This window comes from Apostichopus japonicus, chromosome 19, assembly GCF_037975245.1.
Source record: "Apostichopus japonicus isolate 1M-3 chromosome 19, ASM3797524v1, whole genome shotgun sequence".
NCBI classification, from domain to species: Eukaryota; Metazoa; Echinodermata; class Holothuroidea; order Aspidochirotida; family Stichopodidae; genus Apostichopus; species Apostichopus japonicus.
In genome coordinates, this window is record NC_092579.1 from 15,712,219 (window position 1) to 15,737,073 (window position 24,855).

Sequence of the window (24,855 nt, forward strand, 5' to 3'; positions counted from 1 at the left end):
TTGCCGTATTCGGATTTTTTTTTATGCATAACATATTAGATATATCGAAATTGCAAAGAAATTGTGATTTTCCGTCCATTCTTTTATATACCCCTATATCTCGTTATCAACACTGCCATTAAATCCAAACTAACATCTAAAGTGTGCCTGAGTTTTTGTTTTATATTACTGGTACGGTTCATTGTGTGCAGTACAACGACAAAAATTGTTTCGGCTGCCATCTTAGAAATACTGCCAAGCAGTTTCACGAGAAGAATAGCTAACGGCTACCCGCTTGTATAGGCCTACGCGCAAGTTGAATTCTTCATTTGGTGGATACGAATGCGCTCCAAGAAATCATATTGTCGAAACCGTACGTCTGCTGGCGCGCGCGTTTACTGACGTCATGCTTTGTGTGTAAGAAGTACGGAGTCATGAATATAGCGCATTCGACACTGTACAATGCCTTGATGGGTATGCACACGCATGACTCTGCCACGCAGGCCTGCGGCGTTAGACTAACATTTATCGCACTTATGAACCAGGCACTGATCTTCTTACAACTGTACAACCGACCACATCATACGCATTACAGTGACCTTCTCAGTTTGTCATTATTACGCAATGCAACGCGTCACATTTTATGTATAACAAGTGGCGCATGACAATATATCCCGTTACGTGTGAACGCGTATACCTTTTAGAGTCCACATCCCTTGCGCGCCTTAATATTTGTAACCAAGGTTGCGCACTCACGGCGGTGTTGTGGACGTTGCCATGTCACAATGAGTGCATGTTATATTCGTTAGCGCGACTACAGGTACTTTCTTAAAGCGTTAGTAACTTAAAGCCACTGAAGTACTACTGAAACCTTCGAAAAGTTTTCGAAATGCATTTTCCTGGAAAGATTTCAACCTATGTTGCTGCTGAAGGTAAGTCATTGAGGGTTGAGTGTTCATATATAGTTATGGAGTATTTGACCTCGGAATATGAAGAGATGGGAACAACCAAGGGGAAAGGAACAAGCCTTCCTGAGTGATTCTAAACTCTAACCTGGCCTTGCGGCCCTCCCTCCCGACCGCGCCTCAGTCAGTCTATATTGAGGAGACATGCTATGCAGGGTGACAGGGTTATAATAAGTAGATGAATCTCTACAGAAAGCCGGCCAATGTAGTCATGGCAATATAAATGTCCCGCCAAAAATGCTGTTATATATTTCCTATTAACATAGATATGTACAGAATTTCCAAGGTGTGGGGAGGGGCATTCTAAATGCCCCCGGATTGAGTTAGGAAGTGAGAAGAACCTTTACGGAAGTGATTTCATGGGTTCGGAGGTGTGGTCTTATTCTCCCCGACTGAACATTTAACTCAGGTTGACACCCCAATCCTCCACACCTCCCCGTCCAAGCGGGCATTAAACTGGGAAACAATTTTCAACTCACTTTTTTTCACGAGTTTATATCTCGTGCATCACCGTCATTTGAGTTCATTGTTGTATTTAAATTTACTGCTTAAGAATCATGAGGTGAAAAGGGGGGGGTGGCTAATTTTCACTGGGTTTTATGATTATGTGGTGCCTTCAGCAGAGGTTATACAAAGTTCTTTGTTTTTGTTTTCCTTTACATACGGTAGGTTAGGTTTTTGGAAAATCACCTACAAACAATATAGATTTCTTTCCACTTCTTTAGTCACTGGCAAGTTTGGAAACATCGACGAAGATAGAGAGGAAACGCATGTTTCCCTCGTCGATTGTCTCCGTCAACGCTGTCGACGCAAACGTCGAAAGGAAGTCAGAAAGGTTGGTGTTGAAATCACGGATCAATATGTCTGTACTCCGCATACACCTCTGGTAGCAGCTGTCCTTCCACGTAAAAGGAGGCGCTGTTCATCTAAGCTCTGTGGGCCAATTGGCAATGAGCATGAGTCTGGAAACTTGTGTATGGAGATCCAGTGGAGGACTTTCTGTCACACGAGATGTAAGTGAAATTCAGTTTCTGCTGTGATTTTAGGCCTTTAACTTTCTGCCCAGATATAAAATAGTATTTTAGCAAATGTTGGAAATTCTAGTTTGAGGCTTTCATGGTGTCCATTTCTAGTTTTTGTTTTTGTGGTTTGGTCTCAGTTGGAAAGACATATGTTACGCAGGAACGACAATCATGGGGGACCAGGGGACACGTCCCCCCTTTTTGAAGGGTGGGGACACAATATCAAATCCCCTCTCCAGGTTTAGTGACTGACTGGTGATACACTAAGCCTATCAGGCTCAAAATGACTCGTGTATGTCATCAAATGAGCTCAAACATTGTGCTATGAGATTCGTAGTTATTAATGTTTTATTCTCATCTGCTCAACCAGCGATGAACACTAGAACTTAGCGAAATTATCATATCAATTCTTCTGATTTCATAAGTCAGTAGGTGTGCAACCTCAAGGTCCCAATGAGATTAATTTAGATCGGATGAAATGGGCACTTTTGACGTTTTTAACAAAAATGGCGGACACTTCCCCTCCCCTCCCTAAGGCTCCGCCGCCCTTTCTCTGACTAACTTGAGTTCCATTTTTTATTCATTTTCCATACAATGTATAAGACTTAACTAGTCAAGGCAGCCCATCTCTCGCTGATCGTCTCGGAAGAAAGCGGCGTCACGTTGATGACAACGACGACAAAGCTGTGACGTCACGCCGTGATGTCACAACGTCGACCACACCACTAACACTCTATCTACTCCCAGCAAAGAGGAGGCGTTGTTCACCAAGACAGAGACAATGGAGGAAATACCGTGACGTCAGGAACCGTAAGCGCTTACAGTGTATCCAGTATACCATATAGCTTACTGCAGCTTCTAAAGCAGCTTCCATGTTTCATTAATAAAACAGTATACAGTTATACTTGTGATCCCTATGCCTACAAGTATAGAGTACTAATAGCGTAATATTCATAGAAAAACTAACGCCTTACAAGGGATAGGCCTACGTAAAGGTATTGAGAGTCCTCAGTACGATACGAATCATTCTACGTGTATACATCAATACTCATATATACGACCAGCAATGTGCGCGCGAAGGCGAAGGTAGGTGTGTTAGACACCCGAGTTGCCCAGCGGGCTCCACGAAAAACGACTGACAGGAAGTTATACATATCACTAATAATAATGGTGATAGCATTCTTCAAGAAGAACATGTATCAGTTTCCCCATAAAAAAAAATATGATCATCGTTTTTGCTGAACACATGGCACCATCTTCCTAATGATTTTGCGCCACCGTCCTACCCACCCCCCCCCCACCGTGTGACGAATATAGCTCATTAAGAATCCAGATTAGCCGGTGTCAGAATTCTCTCTTTGTCAATGATTTACATCGTCATGAGTGTATAACAGCACATGCATTTCAAATATGGATTATGGTCATAAAACAAGGAATGAAGTCTATACGAAGCATTACATACACAGGAATTAAAAGCAACAATGTGATATAATACGTTGTCCGTGTATCCTTTTGCTATTCTTTTCCTCTTCAGGCTACGCTCAGTCTAAAGTTACAAAACCTGTTCCTGCAGTCCTACCAATGGTTGTCGTTGAATGGTGGTTGAAGGATCCCATCTTAAAAGAAGACATTTACTCATTTATCCACAACATCCGACTGGACATCACCAGGTCGTGTCAATTAGCGGCATTGTTTGAACGAAAATGTATCATATAGTTGATAAGGGAAACTGGACAATTCATGCAACGAAGGCTGTTGCATGCATCAAGTTTCATCGGTAACGGAAGTTAACAGGCAACATCCATGAATGGCGAAGACAGTAGAGAACAATACCCATGTAATTTACAAAGACGAAAATATGGTGAACATTCGTTAACATGCATCCACACGTATATATGCACATACCTTTATACACACACAGAAACAAACACACAAACAATAGATAGGTCAACACAGTAACAAGAAATACTTTTTTTCATATTTTTTTCGATAAGGGTACCATTTTTTTATTACTTTTTTGAAAGAGAGAGTTGTGACTGCTCGGATTTTTTTTTACCCTATCATTAGGAACTATGCCTACATTACATACACGAATAGATTACACATCAAAAGGGAAAACGGACAATAGTGTAGCAATTTTTTGAGAAGACATACATTTTTTTTTCTAAAATCCATTATTTTTCCACTCATACATCATTACAAATACATGAAAGACGACATTTAGGTAACACATAGAACAAATACATCGTGCATGTATACGTTGTGAGGTCCTCTTATCCATATTTCAACATTCCTACATAAGAAACGCCTGAATTACATGGAAGCGATTTAAAACCCTGCCACCGAATCGATACGCATGTTTGGGGTATTTGCTGCAGTGCACTTTAGCGATCATGTGCAATAAGTTGGCTATGATGATGTCATGAAATCTTCTGTATATCAACACTGGTCTGTTAAATGTACTTACTGGAAGCGAGGGTCTTAGATCCGCGGCACTGACAATGGCTCGCCAAAAATTCCTTTTTTTACCTTAAAAAATCAATAGTGTTCACTTGTTGTCTCCATAAAGAAGAATTTCATTTGGAGGGAAAGAGAAAAATATCTAAAAAAGCTGACTTTAAATGCAGCTCAGTGACTGGAATCATGTTGACTATACAATAACTTACTTGAGTTTCTTACAATTATCTATGTAAATAATCTGAATGACAATATATTTAGTTCATGAATATTAATGATTGTCAATTACCTCGTTTTCAGCCTACTATGACGCACCTTAATGGATTTGATTGATATGAAATATATTGCACGCTGCTTTACTTAGTTTAGTTATTTATTATTACATTCTGTATAAATTAAGTGATAAAATGACCTACAGAATTTGCAAGAAATCATACGGTAACTATATTACTTCAAAGTCAGTCGAGGGTAAAACGTTTAGTCGGGAAAGAATTTTACCAATTCTCCGGGATCCAGTGCACGCCATTCCATAAAGGTTCATGACTCTATACCTAAATCATTCAGGAACGGGGGGGGGGGGGGGGGGTTCATATGCCTTCACAGGGGCGTAGCGAGCGGGGGGGTGTGGGGGTGTCACACCCCCCCCCCCCCAATAATTTGGTCGCTGTCGGCAAATTTTGGGTCTGTCGGCAAAAGGAGAAAAGGTGAAGAGAGCGGAAGGGGAAGAAAGAAGGAAAGCTGAATAGAAAAAGGAGAACGGGAGCTTCTTCCGTGCCAAATTTGACTTAAAATATGCACCAGATTGCATCTAAGGACGTTTCAAAACTAAACATTTTCCAAAGGGGAGGGGGACACCCCCTCCCCTTAGACCCTTCCCCCATTTCAGTCACAACTTCCAGATCCGTCGGCAAATCAAATTCTCCACACCCCCCCAACAAAAACCCCTTCGCTACGCCCCTGTGCCTTCACACTTTGAAATCCTGTCCACGCAGTTCCGTAACCAGGCCGGGCATATTGGAACGTTCTCTCTCCCCCACCCCGCCGGATTATTTTGCCTCCCCATCTGTTGTGCCACCACCAAGTTACAGGATAAGAGTATTGTACTACTCCTGAAATTATTGCGTGCCTCTTCAGTCTCCGACTAAATATTCCTGGCTACGGGCCTAAGTCCACGTCATGTCACTGGCTGCTAAAATATATAACTTGACTCTCGGGGACTTGACTCCCGGGGACAGTATGGAACGCTTTTATAAATCAAATTGAATCGACAAATAAACGTGGCAAGGGTGGGAGATTCCATTGATGGTACATTATTATGTGCAACTATACTGAAATGGTGGCGGCAAGCAGAATTATACATCACAAACTTACGGCAAACTACTTACTACCACCACATTGACCGTACATTCTTAATTCGCTTTGGGTTAGTTTCGGCGGAAACCGTTGTTCAGCTCCAGTATAAATTATTCGATTCTCTCTATAAATGATCTTGGTGCCCAACCTACCCTGTCCTCCTGCCAACCAAAATATTCCTAACGAAAGTAACGAGGCTAATCTGAAAGTTTTTCGTTTCGTGAATATTTGAGATATATACTTTGTTTTCACGGCCCTATTTGATCATTAGCTTCATTTAAATTTAGTTTTATATTATACCTCAAATATTTACGCCCACTACTTGCAATAAGTCAAGGGGAGGTCCGGTAGGGGGATGAACATTTGGGAAGTTTGGTAGCAAAAGGTGTTCCTGGAAAATGGTCATTTGACACTTTTTGGGATATGATTTTTTCATTGAAACTTGGTGTTACATGATACCTCCATGCAATTGTACGATACGGTGGAGGCTATTCGTCTAAGGGAAGTAGTATAAGGGGACGGGTGTCCACTCCCTTTTGATAATTTTTGGTAAAATGGAGGGTCCTTATATGCAAACTGATGCTACTGTTTTGCAACTTTTGAGCCAATGTCGAAGAGTATTCGACTGTTTAGGTTTTACTGCCGCATGTTATATGGGCCTATTTATGAACTTCAACTAGGACTTGTAATATTCTGTTTGACAGTAGGGGGAGGGTGAAGATCCCACAGATTTTTTTCTCGGATAAGCCACGTCCCCCTAAGTAAACGTGGTTTGGGCCCCTGGCTGGCACACATTGAAAAGCAACCCTGTATGGGTTGACTGGGCAGTTGAGGTTTGCAATTATTGCTGTGCCTCAGGTGATACTGTCCAACTGTTTTCTTTAATCTTTAAAGCATTTAAAAGTGGAGAGTGTGGCAATGGCTGCTTCTTCACATTGAAAGAAGTAGCGGATATGGCAGGGCACTTCGTCTTCAACTCCTTTTCCCTTTCCTCCTTCTTAGCCTTAGTACTTGGTAGTTCCATGGAGGTAAAACCTCCGTGGTAGTTCTCAGTCTCTACTTGCAAATGATCCTCCCTGGACAAACCCACACCAGCTGTACTGCTAGTAGCGTAATTATTCATGAAGTGATTATATTGATTGGTCGACGATTATACTAAACATCTCACCCCCGCTTGTAGTAGCCAATCACGTACCTTTAAACCTATTTGCATACTCATAACAAGCCGTAATATACAAGATGGCGACGATTATGAGTTGGAGGGTACCGGAGAAATTTAAAATTACCGCTGAGAATTACCTTGTATTCTGCATGTTCCAATAATTTTCGACATCGAAGGTATTACACGGTTTTGTTCAAATTACTCTTGTCATACTTTTATTTGATTAAGGTATTTGTAAGTAATAGCTTTCGCACATGGAAGGAAAAAGTTCGCACCATTTTTTTGTAGTTTACAAGATAGAGAAGGCTACATGCTAAGGCAGTGTACATGTACGTACTCGTAGTAGTAGTACGTTAGCTACGATGCATAACAAAAGCCTAACGTTAGTGTACAGTACTAATATTGTATAGAGGGGTAGGCTAAGTAACGTTCAAATGATTACATGGTAACCGAGCTGTCAGTTGGCCTGAAATAGAACCCAGACATGTGGAAGCAGTGGTTATGCCCGTGCTTAAGGTGTATTGCAATGGAATTAGTCAAAATTAGTGTAATATGAGACATGTTGTCACTGTCACAGCCTAAAGTTAGGCTATTTCACCACTTGTACTTGTATTAATTATCAATGTTATGTTTCTGTAAGACACTGCACAGGATTGACCATTCTAGGAAGTTGCCTACCTTCGCTCCGCTAATATAAATATAACATGTAAATACCCGCAACAGTTCTGACTGACCCAAAATTTTAGCATTGAGAGGAAACATTTATAACAGAAACCACTTCCCCCTTTCTTGATGTACTGTAACCAAGTACTAGGGCCTATGCTAGTCGTAGTAGGCTATGGTGGTGTATGGTAACTTTGCATGTCTCTTTAATTTGTGTATAGTTACGGCTTCATAATTGACGCACCTCCGTAATTGACGCACCATCAAATATTACTAGCAACGATACAGCAGGCAACCTAAACTCTTTTGCAATAGTTTGGTTGTGTCATGCTCCCTAATACTGTCTACTAAAAGTTTTATTAGCTTAGTAAGTCTACCTTTGGCAAGCAAAATGCCTGTATTGTGTTTTTTGAAAAAATTAAAAAGTGGTCACTTTAAGATATGGTTGTGCTATCTTCTACAGTATGTTGTGTAAACTAGTACATTTGTTCCCATATTTAACTAATAGGGACTAAAGTAAGCATTAAGAAACTAGGCAAACTCTATACTACACATGGCCAGATTCTTGTTTGATAAAGTGTCCACTTAATATGTACCAGTGGCAATAACTGCTTAGAATTTCTGTTTTTATAATATCAATGTAAGAATGCAGTAGAAAGTATGTTTTTGTATGGTATAACTGATTGCTTGACCCTTTTGCTGATACAATTAATGCCATGTTGGAAATATCCTGTGAAGTAAGTCCTTATTTCCTCACTTACTGTACTGTACCATTGTCAATGTTTATGAGGACACATTTCTGTGAATCAAGTGTTCAATGTTACTGAAACAAGTGGTTTAAAAGTGGTACCATAAAAAATGTAATGATATTTAACAAAAGTACATAGCATGTATGAAGCGTGTGGGGGTTCACACACTAGGTCAGTGCAAGTAAGTATTCAATAGATGTTTGTACAGTAACAGTTGATTTAGGAACAAGAATCTAGAAGGGTGACAGAGGGTGATCATTTGCAACCCTATTTTAAGTAAAACTCATTACCCTGTAGGTTTGTGAAGATTTGCCGACCAAACTCATGCATGGCCGTGAGAAAAAATTCTCAATAAGTTAATAACCAGAAAAGTTGCTTGCCAAATAATATCCTTGTAGCCTATAGGTTTTGTTGAAACTTTGAACAAGTGGCCTTTGGAATGCAGATGTGGTATTTACTATGTGGTAAACTTAATTGAAATTTCTTCCACAGTTGCAATCTGACATTTCCTCATGTAAGTTTGTTGCAAACTGTGCATATAAATATGTTTCATTCAATATGCTGTAAAACTGGATTATTTGAACATGTCTCCTTGTCAGAGAAGAGACTTTGTCAAATTTGTAAAGATTGCTACTTTTGCAAGTCACCATACTAACTATGATATTGTATTCTTATAATGACAATGAGCTCAACTTTTCTTTGAAAGTAAATCAGTCCAAGTTCACAATAACAGTGGCTGATAGCCTACTGTAATACCTCTAAATATGAGCTTCCTGATGGTGTATCTAACTAAATACACACACTTTTGAAGATGCAGAGGCTACCTAGATGGTCATTATAAACTCTTTTAGTGGTTTTTGGTAGAATACTATTAAATTCCAAGATGTTATGTTTTACTCCTGATAACATTGACACGCAGAGCTACTGTACAACATTGTATCCTAAATTAAATACCAAAACCCAAATGTTACAAGCACAAAAAGGCTGAAAGTTCAATCTCTAACCAAGCTGTTACTGCCAAAGACATAAGAGGAAGTCAGTCACTTGAAATTAGAGAATTTCAAAGTTTGAAAAGTCAATCCAATTTAACAGGCTCAGTAGTTTAAGTGGCTACACTCAATTGAAAATATGTGTTAGGTTGAATGCGATATCGCTCTGTTCCATGATTTTTATTGAATAAGTAAATATGCATGTACTTGACATGGCGTTTCTTGTGGTACTTGCTTAGCTACAGTACTTTGCTAAGCATCATTTGGTATGTATAGTTCACTGGCCTAGAAAGCTGGACATCCAGACTCCAGTATATCTGTTACAGTATCTGAAAATTCTTTTCTCACTCTCATTTCTTGTAGAATCTGATGAACATCAGCAAATCGAAGCATCTCCTTCCATCTGAGCAAGTCATCATTAAGAAGGCCAAGAGTTACAAAAGCCACACAGTTGATCTCAGGGGTCTCTCACTGAGTACACTGTCAACAGATCTCTCCTCCTTGGTTGAATTTGTAGTCAAGTTGGATCTCAGTTTTAACAGCTTTGTGAGTCTTCCATCGCATGTGTTTGAGTTAAACAAGCTCAGAGAGTTGTCCGTTTCTCATAACCGCCTGGCGACCCTCTCGGAGAGGCTGGGCAATTTAGACCACCTTGAGATTCTTGATGTATCCCACAACTGTTTGCCATCTTTACCAAAATGCCTGGGAACAATGCCGTGTATCAAAATGGTTAACTGCGCGGGAAATAACCTAAAGACAGTGGAGGCTGTGACGCTGTCAGCTCCGACTCTGTCTTGCGTCAGTTTCACGCGTAACCCAATCGGAAATGTCCCACCAGACGTTTATCTGAAGGGTCTGGCCGTGTTGAGAAAACATTTCGGGATATCCACGCCAGTTGCCAGTGCCAGTAGTATCTCACAAAGAGTCTGTGCTAATGATAAGGACAAATCGTTTTGGGAGAGACACGTAGAAATCAAAGCCAGGAGGACCAAGAAACGGAAAAGGTTAAAAGAGTTAGACGTAGGTTGCGAACCTACCAGTCATCAAACTTTACCACAGCGTCAACATGGAGGATCTGCGGGTCAGATTCAAACCAGTGACTACGGTTCGGGAACGCCATCAGTTCAAGATGCGAACCTTGACCAATGGGAGGGGGGCAATATAAAGCAGAGTAGTGATAAGGAGAGTTCAAGCTGTTATTGCGACCGTGGCAGCGAGGGGGATGGCCATCTTTCAGGCTGTAGCGACCTCAGCGATTGGTCAAATGATAGCTGGGATGAATTAGACAGACCAGACTTTGGTGATGTCACGGAGCAGATGGACTGCATACTACCGAACAGAAGCCGGTTCCTTAAGCTGGAGAATGTAGCTATCATGATACCAGAGCACAATAAAATGAACAGAAGGAGAAGCGAATTTTACCTGGAGATCATTAACGACGTCAGTCTTCATCCCGAGATGAAACCATCGTGGGTAGCCGCAAGTCCCGTTGTTTCCATCGGCCCTGACGGGACAGAGTTTTACAAAGATAGTCCCGCATTTATCAGGCTCCCCTTGAAGGTGAAGTTGGGTAACGGTAAAGTCAGGTGTCTGTGTTCAAATTCGTCAGAGTTTGAAAGGCCCTCTTGGACTGAATTGCACGCCAGTGAGTTTAGGGTAATGGGTGGGTTCGTGGTGATAAGAACCTTGCACTTGTCTTTCTTCACGGCAGTACTGGACTTGTCACCAGCCTTGGTCAGCACAGTAGTGACCCCTGAAGATGGGGGTCGACTAGATGTGGACCAGGTCCCTGGGGTCAAAGTCATTTTTCCTGTTGGGTCTGTCCAGGAACCAATAAGAGCCTCTGTTAAAGTACTGAGCGGGGATCTCGATGAAAAATTACGGACTAACCTTGATGCCAATGACGCTGTAGCCACGCCTGTTGTGGTATTGAGTCCTCATGGTTATCTGTTCAGAGAGGGCGACAAACAGCCTGTCCATGTGCATCTCCCAATCCCAAATTACAGAGGTATTATCCAGCAGTATGGACCTCTGGCCAAGTTTTCACTGTGGCAGAGTAGAACAAGTGAGGATGACCCAATATCGTGGCAGAGACTACAGGACCAGCCGAAACTCTACTGTAATGACCAGGATGAATACTTTGTCGATGTTCCTGTCTCTCATTTCTCCTGGTTGACTGGGATGTGGGAGGGAATTAAGAACTCTGTCGGCTACTCTTACCAAGGAGGCGCCCAAAGTATGAAATGCCAAGCTTGGATGTTGGAGAACAAAGAATCGAACAAATTTGGTCTCGTGGTTATATGTCACAATGCCGATAAAAACATCCAAGAATTTGGCAATTATACTATTAATGTCGGAGGTAGCCTGAAACCTGTATCCGTAGAACCAGGTAGGTGATATCACAGTGTACTCATTTAATCTGACCAGTCTCGATGTTCCTTAAACTGTTGATTTCTTTCTGAACAGATGGTCTACTGAATATTTCAGAGTTAGACTTGTAAGAAAGTACCTGATGTGAGTTTTTAAAGAGTGCTGTGTAGAAAGCAGCTTCATTGCTTGTTGACAGGTGACCAATCATGATTTCCGATATACTCTTTGTAAATAGCTGATGCACAATGCATTCTTTTCGTTCCCTCGTTTGTACTTTGCCAGTAGTAACAAACATCAAATACATATTCTTCATAGTATTAGTGAAAGAGTCATGATGAATAATTACCAACCATCCTTCCTTTTTAAAAACAAAAGGAATGATGAATTAATGAATGAATGACTGAATGATTTAAATGTTTGTGCAACTTAATTTTGCTAGTCTGACGATAATGCTAGTCTTTTTACTCTACGTACCTTATGCTATTTTTGCAGGTGGTGACATCATCGTCAAATTGAGCAAATCTGCTTATTTTGAAGCTGACACATCAGCCGATCAGGATGAGACCCTGGAGAAGGTTCATTCCAATTACAAGGGCGAGGAGTTTGAGATGCAATTTGCGTGTCGGTTTAAAGGACAAGCCAAGCCGACTAACAAAGATATCTTTGGCAAAGTACTTGTGACCAAGAAGGGATCAAACCAAAAGTTGTTCGCCTTTAATCTCATTAAGGTACTTTCATAAGCTTAATAACTGTAACTTGTTGAAATCTTTTGGTATAAAGTTTTTATAGGTTAACCACCCTATAACTACTGTTTAGATTGAATTTTAATAAATAAAAAATCAATTGAGTCGGATACTATTAATGGGAGCTTTCAATTAAAATATAACATTGTTTTTTTTCTATTTAATTTTATTTAAAAAACAAGTAAAATATGCTGATCCCTATTTTCCAGTGTATCCTCTGGTGTAGATGTGAAACTGTGACCTCTTTCCAATTTGTCAGAACTGATATCTCATTGTTTTTTAGTAATAAGTACTACTTGAAAGTGGACGTTTAAATGTAAGAATTTCATCAAATATGTATTACTATATAAAGTTTCTTTTTTACAGAAAGAGGAAGATGATGAAGATGATGAGGCCACTGATCCTTGGGCTATTACCTCACTAAGGGAACTGGCAGGTGAGTAAATTGCAAGAGATTGTGTATACATGTTTGGGAAGGTAGAGCACGGCCCTACCCCCTTCCCCACCCCCAAACATCCCTCCACCCCCCCAAAACATCCCTCCACAAAAGTGCAAATTAGGTCACAATTTTCCACTTTGATTGAGGTTGTTTTTTGTCTTTCAATCCCAGTCCCTACAAGTTGGTCATCATTGGCTTTGTTCATGTAAAGAAAACTGAGGAAGATAAAGAAACTGTATCTTTAATACTGAATCTACAAAAGCAGCAGGATTAGTTGAATCTTCCTTGTTAGGTTCATATAAACAGCAGATATGACTCTATTTATAAGTGCATGTCCACATTAATGCAGAGAACCACATTCTGGACTTACACAATGGGGCCATCTTCAATCTGGTCAATACAGTACTAATTACCACCCTCAGAATTGAAACAATTGAATGATCGTTTTCACAGAAATCAACAATATCCTTGTGGACAACAACTGGAAGAAGCTGGCACGTGATCTTGGTTTCAACACCACGGAGATCGCAAGATTCGAGAAACTAGCGGAACCCTTCGACCAGCTGGTGGCGGTGTACCGCAAGAGGCGGGGCTCCCACGAGGAGTTCATGAAGTCTTTCTGGGAGGTTGCGAGGGCAGTGAAGCTAAATCCATCATCAGCAGGGGAGGACCAGGAGCAAGCTGAGGAAACTGCTTCGAACCAGTGGAGAAGTTACTTTGGGGGATTACGGTCATGGTTGCCGTCCATGGGTAGCACTGGAAATAGTTCCAGGGCTTCGTCTTCAAGGGTGTCATCAGAGGATGAAGAGAACCACCGTAAGTGTAAACTTTGAATCAGGAGGACTGATTTGCGAGAAAAGTGTGCCAAAGATTCTCCAAAAAAGGGGAAAGTTGATATTGTGACAGATTGCCACATATCAAACTATTTGTAGGAATTTGAAAATATAGTGAGTTTGAAATAGATTAGATAGTGAGCGTAATTAATGTGAACAAAAAGATACCTTTGTCATGTTGCAAAATTTGAAAAACATTACGACTAGGGGGGAGGGGGAAAATGTTCCTGGGAGGAGTTATTACAAATATCCCATCATATTGTTTAGTCATCAGTTAATTAAATGGTCTCAGTGACTTTTAAAGTATTAACATCACAAAGATGTTTCTCTTTCTGCTCTCAGCTTCTACAAGTGGCTTCAATGGCAACCGTAAGCGTTCAATGCCTCAGCGTTCGAGTTCCGGTAGCACTACATCATCAAAGAGAAGGAGGGTTAGGCACAACCAACCACCTCAGGCAAACGAAGAAGAGTTGCTCCAGCAGCTCCGAATCAGCCCGCCTCAACCACATTCCAATTCTGCTTTCTCAGGGTCACCAGGATCGTCTCCTCCAGGAAGCTGGACTTCCCGGATGAGACATACACCACCTCGAAACTCTACTGCTCAAGGGTAGGTTCAGTGCTTTGTTGTCAACATTCAGGGCAAAAGTTCAGGACAAGTGGATGAGACTGACTTTAATTTTTGGTTAAATTTGTTATGATTCCTACTTGGAATTGATTTACACAGTTTGATTTGAAACTGCAAGTTAGTATCATTATAATTTTCTTGTTTTACTTTTTTTTGGGTAGGGGAAGGGATAGAGAAGATACTATATTTCTTTAAATATAAAAGTCCTTCATGTATTATTAGATAACATTTAACTATGTAATATTCTATGTAATATTTCTGTTGGTGTAATATGCTAGTAATTCTTGAATCTACAGACATTCCACCACTAATTTGGTACAGAGTAGCCGTTTGAGTCCTCTGATGACGACTGCTAGTCCCACAGCTCCAGTACCACCACTGCCGTCTTCTATACCAGAAGCAAATCCTAGTACATCTCACACTAATGTAAGTATCTGTCTGTTGAAGGAGATATACCGAGGAGGAAATAATAATGTTGGGTTTGCATCGTTCTGGACGACTTAAACGTCCTATATCATACAGAACTCATAAGAGTTTAACTCCTATCAGTCTGATTAATTTATCAGAAACTGAGATTGAGAAATTTGAAAGGGCATCAAGTTTCCACTTGGCTTTGTTTGGCATTCTTGTGGTTAACAAGTTTATTTTGCAAAAGTATCGGTTAGGAGTTTTCCCAAAGCCAAATGAAGTAGTTTATTATTCACTACTTGACAATCTGTGAGAGAAGAGTGCAGTCGATGGGAATGCTTTGTGAATTGTGAATTGGAAACCATGTCCAAACTATTGCAAAATGCCAGCTTCCTGAATAGATTGCTTCCAGCAAAGTTAACAGCTATTGACAGATTTACAGTCTGTGCAATTTGATTATATGATCGTATTTAGAAAACATGTATTTTGACACCTGTTGATGGATTTGGTACGGTACAATCTCTTGACTCAAGTATCAAAAAGGGGGTGGTATTGAAGGATGATGGCCACCATTACTTATCATATAAGATAAATGCATGTGAGAATATGTCACAGAGTGATGTATCATATTGAGTTGGAGAAAGCTGGGTAAATTGAACAATATTCATTCATGCTATGTTGACAACCACAAGATAACATGAGTCAGTTGTAAAATGATTTTTTAGAAAATACTGATTTTCAAAGTTTATTGGCTGAAAGTCACCAAAAGATTTTTACTTTATACTCGTTAAACTTGTGTCATCAGTCAGAAGGCAAAGTGGTAGTGTCTTTTTCATCATATTCTATTCCTATCGGTAAAACTGACTGAAGTCCTTCAATGTTCATGTAAGTTGGCTTTTAAATGTCCTGTCCTAAACCTTTCTCTTGGTAGTGCAAAGTCACTAACAGGATTTCGAACCAAACTGTCATCGTCGGCTAACCTTCGATTCTCTCGCAAATATTCCTTTCAGCCTTTGACGCCAAGAAATCTGGACGAAGACTTACTGCGCGGGGATACCAAAGAAGTCTCTCAAGCCCAGCTTTATCGCATCGCACCTCTCATTCAAGCGCACTGGTACAAACTGGCGAGACTGGTCCGGACCGACGATAACGTGGAGTCCGACATCAGAGACCTGAAACAGCAGTACGAAGGAGCCGAAGAGCAGGCCACGCAGATGCTTCTACAGTGGCGTGAAAAGTGTCCGGACGTTTGCAACAGGGGTATGCTCTACGGAGCCCTGGTGGACCTCAACCTGAAGACTGTTGCTAAGAAATGTGAGGAAATATACCAAAGATCCAGAAATTCAAGGGTTTGAACTTTTTTTAGAAGTACTAGATTTTGAAATATCAGGGAATTTTTTTTATTTTTTTTATCTCACTGGGTGGTGTGTTTTTAGCTACAAGTCACCCAACCGTCAACGATTGTTACATTTATAGCCATCGTGTGTGAACAGAGAAGTACTAAAGAATTGGATCTTTAATTTTTAGGATTTTTTAGTGTGTAATTTTTGCCATTTTGAAGCAGCTACTTGTGTTTGAAATCTGATGTCGTCCATAATACAAAAAATTCATTACTGAAGTATAGTGCAAGCTAGATGTGAAGCTAGATGTGTTAAACGGATAAGCCAGGGGCAAATTAAGTTTTGACTGATGGAAGAGGGTCACCCGATCATTCTGGTGGAATTTTCTTTCAACTCAAACGTACGGTTTTTCAATACAATAACAATATCGATGTTGACACATTCTGTGCCAAAAATTTACTGGAAGCAAATAGGTGTGATGTTATAGAAACACACACTGACAAACTTCTTTTATGTTTCTCCTCAAAACTTGGGATGCATTTGAATATGACTAGACCTTAACCTCTTTGGAACCCAATCCAATCCAGGGTCACAACCAAGGGTGACAAATAATGCAAAACAAAATATTTGGCTGTCAGTGTACGAAAATATGACGTCACACATGTCTGTCTCAAGTTCACGCAAAATGGTACAAACTGTGACAACATTGATTATCAACATTAACATTATGTAGAAGTTACGCGCAAATTTCACCAGGACGGTAAGAATATGTTTATCTTTCATCAGTCTAAAATAAACTTCCACTGGACTATCCCTTTAATGTCCCTTTTGTTATTGAATAATAACTCAGGATGACTATGTTACTTTCGAATGTGAAGAAATACGTTGTACTTTTTGTACAGAAATTTATACCAGTTATTTTATGGGATCTGGCATGGATTTTGACAACGGTTTAGATCAATGTCGTTGGTGAAACACAGCCACCTACTTTCAGGCGCTCATGAAAGATAAAATCAAATAAACAAAACAATATGTAATAAAGCATCCTGATGCAACTGATTTAGTACTAAATTACACCTTAACATGGAGAGGATCTGTTTCTAATATTACTATATTACTAATATACTCAGGTTAGTTAAAATATGCAGCTTAAGGAATGTATTAAAAATAGCATAGGGCACCATTTTATGTTGTTTATGATAAATTACATTGGCTCAAATGCTTTATTTTTACATTGGAAAATGGAAAAGCTGTCCCTATTTGCAACGGTCTTCCTTTAAAGTTCACTGGATATTATTATTAACTGCAGAAAAGGGTGGGAGGCTTGGGGAGAGGGGGTGGGAGGAGCCTTTGTATCTACAGGGGGGGGTTGTCTTGTTTTAACAATTCTTATGTATGCGAGTCAAAATCTTGCAAATTGGTGATCAGAAGGCTACTTGAGGAATAACATAACAATTTTCCAGCTCGTTGAAATGCAAGCAAAATTACAGTTCGATGGTTTTCACTGTGATTGCAATTTTAACAATTCAAATGTAAATCATTGTATGTGTGTCATGCCATGGCATTTGATTAGGAATCGCTGACAAAAAATATATCTTTTCGTGCCAAAAGAGGATGGTTTCCAGTTTATGACATCAGGAGATATAATTCTCCTTTATACTTGATCGGGTATCACATATGGTAAATAAGTCTTGATCTCATGATCACTCCAAACAGTTGTTTTATTAATTAGTCCGATAAGAACAGATGTCGTTTGTCGATGTACAAGAGGAGCACTATTTTATGGTGATGAATAACTAAGCTCTTGTACATGTTACCAAAAGAAAAAAAGAAGGGGTATCAGCTCTTTAGGAACAAAATCGGTTCATTTTGTAACAGTTAGGATAATGTCTGCTACAGGAGTATTACGTCACTATGTGAAATACTGTTTATGAAACGTAATAAATTGTTCCTTGAAAAACTAACAAAAGTGATGAATTAATTTGAAAAATAACGTGATGCTGAATCTGTGGAATGAGACCATTCATGTTACCGTAGGACAAGTGCTTGTAATTTTTCTGCTAAGTGCTTCTGAAATATTTACCTAATTACATCCCAATGAAGTTATCCATCTCCCTTCTTTTAGATGTTAATTGTTTTGATAGTGTGTACAACGAGAGATGGGTTGTCATGCATTCTCAAGCAAGTGGTTGATAAATATGTATGGCATGTGGTTCAGCTACGTGGAACAAAATGTTAACATTATTGTTTGTTTTTCATGTACTTCAGCCAGGGTTGTTTCTAGCCAGTGGTGACCAGGGGCTCAACCACCATATTTGTGTGTGGGTGTGGGGGGGGGAGGGAGGGGTATCTAAAATGTTATGTCATCTTGGAGATGAGGGGGTTGGTCTAAGGGACTTCCCCCCTCTGAAATATTTGGTAGTTGGAGAGTGCTTAGATGCAAAATGGTGCTCTATTTTACAACAATGTTGAATGGGTAGGTTGTACAGTACATACATGTTTTATTGTGATGTACTGTGCATTTGCTAAGCCACCCCACCTCCACCCCCAGAAATATACCTGGTTTGACCCCTGCTAGTGGCCACATAAAAAACGCTGTGGTAAATGATTGCCTAAGCATGCATGACAACCATCCCTCCATATCTATTTACTCATTGTTATTATTGTTATTGTAATGAAGATTAAAACAATGCTTATCAAGTGTTTTAGACAAAGCATGCTGGTTGTATTGAGTTACTCCAATATCTTAACATTAGAGTCATCAAATATTTTCCTGAATCAAGTCAAGGGATTGTATTGTTCCGAGTAGGGAAACTGCAAAGCCATAAAGAATTAATCCATTTTGGACAATAGGAAAGAGTTGACTTCAGTCGAGCCATGTTACAACACTGGTCTTTACAACATACCCTTCTCCTGCCGAACCTTACTGTAAAATATGATAACATCTGTTACATTAATGTCACCACAGTTGAGTTTAAGGCCTCAAGATATTCAATTGCTCTTAAAAATGATTTCAAAGTAAAATCAAACAGAAAAGTGATTGGGAAATTAGAAACAATATGAAACAAGGATGAAGTTTTTGAGTAGAATGGGATATGTACCAGTTTAACAAGTCCTGTGCTCTTCCGAGTGAGCAGTTGAGACCTTAGTCAGTAGTGATCCCTATCTCACCAATTATTTGTTCTGAACAAATTGCTTTTAATAGTAAATTGTACCAACCCTTGGGTCTAGGTCTACAATCTTCTGAAAGCAGATTATTATTTTCTTCTTGTTTTTTTTAAGAACAAAAGAAATTCTTCCGAGCATGTGTATGGTACATTGCATATTTAGCCAGGTAAATGAACCTGGTGATTCGGGTGGAAAGTATAAAAGGCTTGTATTGTTACAATCGTGTAATGCATCCAGCTGCTTTTAGTTTGCTTTGCGATATTTCCTTTATTAGCTTCTTTTTTGGGGGGGTAGAGTTTAGAACTCCAATTAAGGTTTAGAAAACTAAATTAATGTTTCAATAGAAATACATGTCGTTTGCTTTTATCCCCTCTGGGCATCTGTGAATGATATGTTACTTTAAAAAGAGGTCCCATCAGGAACATGTAAGTAACGTTCGTAATATATTTCACGCTAATGCCACAAAGGAGTTTTGTTCTGTGTTACCAGCTTAAACTTGTTTATCGGTTTTGTTGACTAAACTATTGGGGTCATATGTGTGCTGCTTAATATAATCATTTAATATGCAATTGGAAAAACAAATAAAATAAAGAACATAGGCTGTCTGTTAGGATTATTTACTAGTGATTAAGTCAAAAACTATTTTAAAGTCTCTGAAACGTTTTGTGAAATGAATATGGGTCCCTCTTTCTCTGGGTGCACTACTATCAGTTCTTGGATTGTTATTAATCTGGTAGCTATGACGAAGAAGTTGAATATGTACAGAGTAGGTATTTTTATTATTATTATTATTATTGGTAATTAGGTCTCTACGTACCCTGTACAGATCCTAGAATTTTTATGATAGTATTTATTGTACATGAGAGTTTTTCAATTTCGAAAGAAAGTTTTTTGTATTATTTGTACAAAATGTAAATTTTGATGAGAATTATGAGCTACTAATACAGCCATTAGTGAAGAAAAGGAAATATTTTGTGTAACTCTTTTCCTTTCTCTCTCATGGTTTGAATGGCATTCATAACCTTTGAGATATAGGACATCGATGACTTCAAGATATGAATGAAGAAGTAAGGGAAATTCATAACATTTTAATACCAATTCATAAGTTCATATTGATTCCTGTACCATTGTGACGTTTTGACATTTTTAGTAAAACAAGAACTTTCATCGTACACACTATACATGTAGGTATACAATTGAACATACACACTATACATGTAGGGATCATACATTGAACATATACACTATACATATAGGGATACATTGTACTTATACACTATACACATTGCTATACATTTGATAACAAAGTGACATGTATGCAAAATATATGCTTATTCAACTTATAAACAGTTTATGAAAGATAAAATGTGAAAATATAACATCTATGCCCTATTTTATTCCAATGAGAGCAATTAAACACTCACAAGACTTTAGCAATCCCAATGTTTTCAGTTGTTAGACTAAAGTGAACCATATTATAACAACTTTACATGCAATACATGTTTATGTGAAACTAAATCAACTAGAACTAGATCAACATTGTTCCATGTAGGTGGATACCCCTCCTGTCTTTTTGCTAGTACCTATCCACCTCCAAAGCGTCCTCCCCATAATCACCACCCCTCCCCCTAAAAGGATGACTTGAGACAAAATTTTGGTCTAGAGTTGTCATTGTCCGATGAAAGAGAGCTCAAACAAAGAAAGCTATCAATGTTTCTACTTCTTTTCCTGTGTTCAGGAGTAATCAACTTATTGAAGTGTGCTGAAACTCTGGAATGAGTTGTTGGTGACAATGTCAGCACCACATCAGTGCAAATGAATGATAATTTCCAATATTTTATCAATTTTGTTAACACACCTAACTCGTATCCTTTTAACTTCACATAAACAACAAGCCCAACCTTGTTTGATAATTAACACCCTTTTTAACGAACTACAAACACATCAAATGAAATTTGTACCTTAAAACTGAAGGCAATTTTCATTTACGTCACCTACATAATAGATGCAAACTTAACTCTATCTACGGCTCTGGATATGAAAGTAATATAGCGCCACCAGATCCCTGCCCAACAACGATTCGCTTGATTTATGCATATATCACAGCCATAGAAAGAGATGCCACAAGGACGCCGGTGCGCGTATTTTTTTTCCCAGGACGAACGTGGGTTTCAGGTTTTTCAGGAATTTAAAAATTCCTTTGAAATCAGAATTAGGGTTTAGAAAGTGGGTTAGGAATCATCTCGCTACGAATATGAAGGATTGTCGTTCATAATCTGGGGTCAAAACTAGGAAAAAAGATTCAGAACATGTTTTTTGAAAAAGCGTCACATGTTTGGAATCCAGGGAATTGATTGGCCGATGCCCACGTTCGTCCTGGGAAAAAAAAAAATACGCGGACGGGGCCAAGGTTTTGAAAAAGATGGGGGCGTGACAGGCTAGTAAACAATTTGGGGAGTGTGTACACCCCCTGGCATCCCCTCCTGTAATACATAGTGGTTTATAGTTAATAAAACGTCTGATTGCACTGATTAATTAAAAAAAAAATTAAACGAAAGGACGGAATCAGTAAAGCGAAATAACACATATCAAACGGTCACTCCATTAAAGATAAAACGATCATGTATCTTTATATTAAAGAAAAAATACTTATCCATTAAAGAGCAATTTAGCCTCTGAAGAAGATCCTGCTAGAATCGAAACGTCACCCTAACTTACTTTTACACATAAATTTATGTAAAACATTTTTGAGTAAGAATTACTACAACTTTCTTGATTGCGACGTGTTCGTCTATCACTTCTCAGAGCAATAAGACAATCGCCAATTGTATGAGGAAAGACAGCTTTGTTATGTTGCTGTTTTAGAGCATACTGTGTATCGAAATTGAGCACCACGCCCCTTTCTGTTTGGCCGTGGGCTGCCATGCTTATCAAGTTGACCGCATATTTGCAGCCCGGAAGTTGTACAGGAACCCACTCCTTGAAAGATCCACACGGTTTCCTACCCCCTGCCTTTTGTTATGCACTATGAAACTGTTAATTTGCAAACGATAACGATATTTTACATTTACATGCCATTTGAGTGATTAAAGTTTCTTTTAACTTTCGTGGCGTTACGGTTCACGATTACCCATTTCAAAGGAAACCCCTGCGGTTTACATTCTCTGACTGTTAATTACCGTTTCTTTTGCGGTCACGTGACTAATATAGCACTAATACTAGTAGTACAGCGGGCGTAGTCCATCAGTTCCGCATGTGTCATTGTTATACTAGACTCCGCAAACTTCATTATGTAGTAATGTGTGCGAGCGCTGTGAATGAATTCTGCACGCCGGAGTCCTCTCAAGATCTCTGTCACTGTACTTCTTCCGCAGACAAACGTACTGCCGGACTTCATAGCGAGTAACATTTTATTCAAAAAGAGAAAGAAGAAGACAATTGGTTAAGTGCATGAAGTCCACAGTAGGATCGGAAGAAACAGTTGTCACTTTCATTTAATGAAAAGTTATTAAAATATATCTGGGTGGATGCCGTGGAATTATAATTTACAGATTATCGATAAGTTAGGCTGCTTTTACTTAGGCTGCAGATATATAAGTGTTGTGAGCGTAAGCTTAGGCTAATTGCCTGTTTGTTAGGCAAGGAATATATTTTTTGAGTGGCTCTGTTGAGGATCATCGTGAAATAATCATGTCAATCATGGATCCAGATTCGATGCAGTATCTTACTGTGGACAAGAATCGAATGAATGATGCATCTGCACAAGCTGAGTGGACCTCCAAAAAGTTGGTGTGGGTTCCTGATGAAAAGGAGGGCTTTGTTGCTGGGAGCATCAAATCAGAGAAAGGGGATGAAGTTAATGTTGAATTGGCAGATACCAATAAGAAGAGAGTTGTCAGTAAAGATGACATCCAAAAGATGAACCCGCCAAAATTTACCAAAGTAGAAGATATGGCAGATCTAACCTATCTTAATGAGGCATCTGTGCTTTTCAACCTTAAAGACAGATATTTTTCAAGTCTCATATATGTAAGTATATAGGATGTGGTAATGATTACAAAATGTGATTGATAAGGTACAAAGTTAAAGAAAGAAAATGTCAAATGATGCATTGGGTGAAGGGATAAGTCCCCAAACCGTGTAGGCCTATGCCTTAAGTTACATCCTTCCAAACATAGAGGACAGTGCCGTACAGACACTTAAATCGACATTAGGATTCACTTCTAGGCGTTTTGAAAGTATGGAGGGTGAAACATGATGTGACAATCCTAAGGTTATATGGCAAAATAGTTAAACTAACTTTGTTAACCATCTGTACGTTGTGGAGGCTGGAGTCAAGACTTGCTGTTCTTTTTTATGGTAGTGCGGAATACAATACCTTTGCACATTGTGTTTGCTACTTGTACTCAAATAAATACTGTACTTTCTGTGCTTGAAAGTCAATTTTTAACTTTGTCTCTGGACTGTAAGCTTCAATGCAGTGGTAACATTAATTTGAGCATTCAGAAGCAACTTTAATTAAATTTACCAGAAATAAACAGTAAAGTTTAAGGCCTGTAGGTTTTAAGTTAGACAAATAAATATGTTATTGCTTGAAGCAGTTGAACTTGAGAGTTTGACTCATTCTAGTTTTTAGCTGATCAAACCCTCAATAAAATCACAAAGTTGGCGGATAGATCTAAACCACTGAGTAACATGTGAGAGATGTGTCATCAATGTCGTCTTCTCAAAGAACATTTGGGCTCCTAGCATTGCAGAGTTACAATATCCATCCTAAGGAGGTTAACATGTATGTATGTACATTTAGTGATCACTTACAGGCAAATACTGTTTAATAATGCAATCAACTGTTAAGGAATTATTATAGGGCTAATCCAACTTTTGGGCAAGTAGAAAAAGAACTTGAAGCATTTATACGTAACAGTGCACTTTTAGTAGACCTATGCACGTTCCTAGCTGCACAGAAGACCCACCCATTTTCAATTTAAGTTTAGCGATTGAAAATAACCTTGCCAAGTTCAGACTCCTATTCCAGTTCAATTGGTCCTACTTTTACATCCATCGATCAGTAGTGTTATTTAGTTTCAATGTGGTATGTGGGTGTATAGAACTTTGCAAACAGGAAGTCAATCACTATCATTTCACAGGAATCCGGAAGGCCTTCTCAAGGTATGCTTTTGTTGTTTGGTGTTAGGTCATGCAGACAAAATGAAAATTGTTAGTTTGCCAGTAGTAGCTTGATTGACAGTTTACAGAAAGGTGTAGCACTGTATATAAATCACGTAGGACAGTGTGGGTGGTTAGGAATTAGTTTTGTTTTTTGTTTTTTAAGCATAATTATGGTTTTAATTTTTGTCAAATTTTGTCTAATTTTCCTCAATGTATAGCATTTACTGCCTAAATTTGTTCATTATTAAATTAAACACAATGAATGCCATTTTCAATGTGAATTTATGTGTGACATATAGTCATGGATTCACATATTGTAAGGGTTGATTCTTGTTATGACGTGATGAAGTCCTAAAATTTGATATTAGTTGTGAAGCACTTGCAAACTCAGTGTCATTTTCTCACTTTGCAAAGTATATAT

General features: G+C 39.0%; 3 protein-coding genes across 8 annotated transcripts in view; all 3 read left to right on the forward strand.

Annotated features, from left to right (window-relative positions):
* The first annotated feature begins 774 nt into the window (after nt 1-774).
* LOC139960477 (uncharacterized) lies at nt 775-4,767 on the forward strand. The gene is made up of 4 exons (XM_071958855.1): nt 775-911; nt 1,670-1,957; nt 2,570-2,776; nt 3,501-4,767. Exons 1-4 carry the CDS (start codon nt 869-871, stop codon nt 3,680-3,682), a joined length of 720 nt encoding a protein of 239 aa, XP_071814956.1. The 5' UTR covers nt 775-868; the 3' UTR covers nt 3,683-4,767.
* A 2,223-nt stretch (nt 4,768-6,990) lies between these two features.
* On the forward strand, nt 6,991-20,233 carry LOC139960111 (uncharacterized). The gene is made up of 8 exons (XM_071958229.1): nt 6,991-7,114; nt 9,703-11,728; nt 12,202-12,437; nt 12,819-12,888; nt 13,345-13,707; nt 14,067-14,331; nt 14,646-14,775; nt 15,768-20,233. Exons 2-8 carry the CDS (start codon nt 9,709-9,711, stop codon nt 16,110-16,112), a joined length of 3,429 nt encoding a protein of 1,142 aa, XP_071814330.1. The 5' UTR covers nt 6,991-7,114; nt 9,703-9,708; the 3' UTR covers nt 16,113-20,233.
* A 2,283-nt stretch (nt 20,234-22,516) lies between these two features.
* LOC139960109 (uncharacterized) overlaps nt 22,517-24,855 on the forward strand; it is a 92,788-nt gene continuing 90,449 nt past the window's right edge. For 5 of the 6 annotated variants that reach the window (XM_071958223.1, XM_071958222.1, XM_071958225.1 and 2 more), the window contains exon 1: nt 22,518-23,294. In XM_071958223.1, the coding sequence (XP_071814324.1) occupies nt 22,956-23,294 (339 nt within the window). In that variant the 5' untranslated portion in view covers nt 22,518-22,955. Of the gene's footprint in view, nt 23,295-24,855 lie in introns of all 6 variants that reach the window. The other variant, XM_071958227.1, reaches the window with a different exon arrangement.

Excerpts from the sequence above, each read along its gene's own strand:
- LOC139960477 (XM_071958855.1), top strand. The coding sequence starts at position 869 with ATGCATTTTCCTGGAAAGATTTCAACCTATGTTGCTGCTGAAG. Across the intron at positions 912-1,669 it reads AACCTATGTTGCTGCTGAAG|TCACTGGCAAGTTTGGAAAC; the intron begins GTAAGTCATTGA and ends CCACTTCTTTAG. Across the intron at positions 2,777-3,500 it reads ATACCGTGACGTCAGGAACC|GCTACGCTCAGTCTAAAGTT; the intron begins GTAAGCGCTTAC and ends TTTCCTCTTCAG.
- LOC139960111 (XM_071958229.1), top strand. The coding sequence starts at position 9,709 with ATGAACATCAGCAAATCGAAGCATCTCCTTCCATCTGAGCAAGTCATC. Across the intron at positions 11,729-12,201 it reads ACCTGTATCCGTAGAACCAG|GTGGTGACATCATCGTCAAA; the intron begins GTAGGTGATATC and ends CTATTTTTGCAG. Across the intron at positions 12,438-12,818 it reads TCGCCTTTAATCTCATTAAG|AAAGAGGAAGATGATGAAGA; the intron begins GTACTTTCATAA and ends TCTTTTTTACAG.